Source organism: Ipomoea triloba, chromosome 7, assembly GCF_003576645.1.
Source record: "Ipomoea triloba cultivar NCNSP0323 chromosome 7, ASM357664v1".
NCBI classification, from domain to species: domain Eukaryota; kingdom Viridiplantae; phylum Streptophyta; class Magnoliopsida; order Solanales; family Convolvulaceae; genus Ipomoea; species Ipomoea triloba.
The window spans coordinates 12,739,887-12,744,227 of record NC_044922.1 but is presented as its reverse complement, the minus strand read 5'-3'; the positions used below and the strand labels follow the sequence as shown (position 1 = coordinate 12,744,227).

At 35.2% G+C, this 4,341-nt stretch overlaps 1 protein-coding gene across 1 annotated transcript; it reads left to right on the top strand.

The window, feature by feature from the left end:
• The first annotated feature begins 579 nt into the window (after window positions 1–579).
• Window positions 580–1,183, top strand: LOC116025540 (copper transporter 1-like). Its single transcript, XM_031266795.1, has one exon. The coding sequence runs from the start codon at window positions 661–663 to the stop codon at window positions 1,099–1,101; it is 441 nt and encodes a 146-aa protein (XP_031122655.1). The 5' UTR covers window positions 580–660; the 3' UTR covers window positions 1,102–1,183.
• The last annotated feature ends 3,158 nt before the right edge of the window (window positions 1,184–4,341 follow it).

Genomic DNA, 4,341 nt, shown 5'->3' with positions numbered 1-4,341 from the left:
GGCACATTTCAACATACTCTGTATATTACTATCGGTAGAGTAAGAAAAAATATATTACGAAAATTGACAAAATATTAGATTGTTTGTGCTGCCAAACAAACATTTAACACACAAGTTAAAAATTTCAGAGCTCATTTTGATTCCTTGTCCCTGCTATACAACGATTCAAGCTAAGTTTGGATGAGGCCCCATAGTGAACGAGACTAAACGTTTGTCCTCCATAAATAAGAATTGCACTTCCCATCCTTGTCTAGTTGAACAAGGACTAAACGTCCCTCCTCCATGTAAAATAACCATCCACACTTTTCATCTTCCATTTTATTTAAACCTTTTATTTTTGAAAACTTTATTTAAACCTTTTTAAAAATTTAAAAATACAATTAAACTTTGGTAAATAGTTTGGGGTTTAATTGATTATTTTTCCAAATTATTTTGCAAGCTAAGAATTTTGTCCTATGTCCGTTTACCAAGTCCAAAGTCTTCCTTAACGTCCATTGAAGTCAAGTCACAAGTGTAGTGTACGATCACGGCGTGTATATTATTAATTGCCATATCTACCCTTCCCTTCTTAATTTCTCACCCCATCTAAAACCTTATCTTTGCTCCAGCACAAATATCTGGGGAGAAAAAAGAGAAAAAACCCAAGAGAGACAGCGAGCCATGGAAATGCCCGGAATGAACTCCACCGCCGCCCACGGCCACGCCCACGGCCACATGATGCACATGACGTTCTTCTGGGGCAAGAACGCCGAGGTCCTCTTCTCCGGCTGGCCGGGATACGACCACTTCGGGATGTATATCCTATCGCTGCTGGTCGTTTTTGCTCTGGCTTTTCTAGTGGAGTGGGTGTCGAATCGCGGCGGCGTGGAGGATTCCGAGAGCCAGGTGGCGGCGGGGCTGCTGGAGACGGCGGTGTACGCGGTGAGAATCGGGCTGGCGTACATAGTGATGCTGGCCGTGATGTCGTTCAACGGCGGCGTGTTCTTAGCGGCCATCGCCGGCCACACCCTCGGATTCTTCTTCTTCGGCAGCGTGGCTTTCAAGAAATCGCCGCTCACATCTTATGTCAAGAGATCTGATCTTTCTCCTAATGAGTTGTAATTGTTCATCGATGATTGATGAACCAAGTAATACATATTCTCTGTATTGTTAAGTAAAGTTTAAAATTTTGTTTTTTTTTTTTTTTTTGGATTTTTCATATTTTTAATTATGTGTTTTTGGGAATAAATATAAATGAAATTAATATAGAATTAATTCTACAAAAACTGCAGAAAAAAAGAAAGAGATCGGTGTGATATGATCTTGTTGGGGACGTATCTTTTCATAGGTAAATTGAGCCAACAATTATGAAGCACTTGAATTGATTTTCTGTATTATAATCATTTACAACTAAAATCAGAAGGCCTGATTTACTCTGTGTACCAGGTTATTATTCTGTGAATTTAGGTCTAAAATACACAATTTATATAATAAATGTTTATAATTTATGTATTAAATATTTATAATTTAAATTGTAAACATTCTGTATATAAATTCATGTAAATTGTGACAGATTTACCTAGGTCCATAGTAGAACTATTGATGTATACCCTCGTATAATGGATGTGATTTTTCGTTAAAAAAAAAAGGAATATAATGTTTTAATACTATTTTAAGGGTTATCTTTTTAATGAATTTCCTAATACTATATTATTATAAGAACGCAAGGGTCCATTCCAAGAAAAGCACAATTCTCAATAGTATCTTTAGCTTGTGCCCTTCAAAAAAGATGCAATAATTGATTAGCAATTGCAATTAATCACATCTTTTACAACTTGTTTGATGTAATTCCCCTCCTTGTATCTTTATGCTCCCACCACCATGGGGATTCTTTATCACTTAACATTTATAGAACGGTGGCGATAATATATTAATATCCCACCAGACCGGAAGATAAGTAAATGGCATAATTGATATCATTGATTGAGTTAAATTAATTATTGCAATGTTTCTAATATTAGTCAATGAGAAAGACACAAAAACTCGTTATTTGAATATGATTACCCAGAAATTTTACCTTATTGAGACACTGTAAAAGACTTTTCGATCCTGTCGAATCTTAAATAAATAAAGAAAAAAGTTAAATATAAGTTCATAAAATTTATTCAAATAATTAATTAGATCCTTAAACTTTCAGAAGTTGTAATTAAACCCACAAACATGTTAATTTGGAGTATTGAAATACAAAAACTTGTTGGTGACTTATAATTGCAGGTCAATTAGGATTCCGGTCATCTCCGACAAGCAATGCCAAATACCAATGATCGGCGACTAACTGGTCGCCTTCTCCACTTGCCGGAGAAGGCGATCATGGTCGCCTTCTCCGACGACTCCGACGATCATGGTCGCCTTCTCCGACGACTCCGGCAAACGAAGAATGCAACCAATTGATCGCCTTCTCTAGTTGTCGGAAAAGGCGACCGGCCACCGTTTGACAGTCGCTAGGGTATTTGACACTGCTTGTTGAAAATTGGTTAGGCCTCATCGGAGATGACAGGTTTTTTAACTTCAATGCTCCAAAATAACATGTTTGTGAATTCTATTGCAACTTTTAAAAGTTTAAGAGTCTAATCGACTTTTTGAATAAAGTTTAGAGACTTATTTAACAATTTTTTCAATAAATAATACTCCGTAACTCTTAGCATTATTTAAAGATATGATTCTTTAAACTAATTTGTATTCTGAAACATATAATCACGCTCCCCAGTCCCCAAATTACTTTTATGGTATTATTACTAGGGGTGAGCAAAAAAATCAGACCGACCGAAAAACCGACGACCGAAAACCGAACCGACCGTATATTTCGGTTTTCGGTTCAGTTTCGGTTATTAAGGTTTAAAAAATCGGTTATTTCAGTTTTTCGGTCGGTTATCGATTTTTCTAAAGTCGAAGATTAATCTAAAGAAAAAATATAACCCCACCCCATTTACATTTTACAAGTCTATAGTCTATCACATTAATGTTGATTCTAATTCTGATCATACTGTATAATTAAAAATGAGTCAAATATCCAATTAGTCTCACATTACATTTTACAAATTGTAATTCACATTCTTACATATTAATTCTCATTTTAAAAACTGGTTATTAATCTATCACATTACCCCATTGGGTTCCCATATATATATATATATATTATACACTAACATACTGTACGTAGTGTACATATTTTATTTTCATATATATATATATACTGACACGTTACTGTACATATTTTCATAATCCTATCCTATTTATGTACACATGATTAATGCTTACACTAATAATCCTCATTCTTCCCTAATGTATGAATATAGTTTATTAATATCTCACTAAACTACTATTGTACTTGAGGACATTAACTTTAATTAATTTTAAATACTAAGATATTGTTTTTCCCCGTTAATAATGTAATCTGTTAGCATTAGTCAAATAAAAATAAATAATTTAACTATTTTACTAAAAAAAATCGGTTATATTTAACTGACCGAAAACCGTCGGTTTCGGTTATATCGGTTATGAATGTTGGTCGGTCGGTTTTCGGTCGGTTATGAAGGTTCAGTAAAAATTTTGGTTATTTCGGTTATTAACCGAAAACCGACCGATGCTCACCCCTAATTATTACAACAATTTATGATTACACGTTTGATCGATTTTCCTATTCTCAATGTTATTAAATATATTGAATAAAAAGACTAATACATTGGGGTTGACACTCTCGTAGCTCATTTCTTTGCATTTGGTTTGAACCAAATGAAGCACAAAGAGCCAATATCACCTCCACTGGGACTCGAACCCACCCCCTCCCATGTGGAAGTGCAATCAAGTGTCACTAAACCACAATGTCTTTGGCATTTTGCTATTTAATTCTTACACCTAGAAATCTAATAATACAGAAACTCTTAGTAGTTTTAATTTAATCCTTAGGAAGTATATATGGTCTGAAGGATTATCCCGAGTAATGACCTCCATTATCTCAAGAGCAAGCTTGAATCGACCACATCACCCAGACCATATCCTGTTATTGTGATAGTCAGGAATCTCTTGCCGCGTGGGCCCTTCAAGATTGCTCTTATTGAGTTCGGTGCATGCAAGACACATGCTATGCCTACCAGGCAATCAACATGTGTCATCTCCAGGCCTCTATATATGGCACATTTATTGCCTAAAGGAGAAACTTTTGGACTGTTTCACAGCACACGCCTAAGCTCGAGAACGTCTAATCATCACTAATATAGCTATACGAGCCCAAATACTTCGACCGTGTATAAAATACCAGTGTATTAACCACATCAAATATACACGCTATGTATTATAGTGCAC

What these genes read in the sequence shown, in the direction of transcription:
- LOC116025540 (XM_031266795.1), top strand. Translation starts at nt 661, where the DNA reads ATGGAAATGCCCGGAATGAACTCCACCGCCGCCCACGGCCACGCCCAC.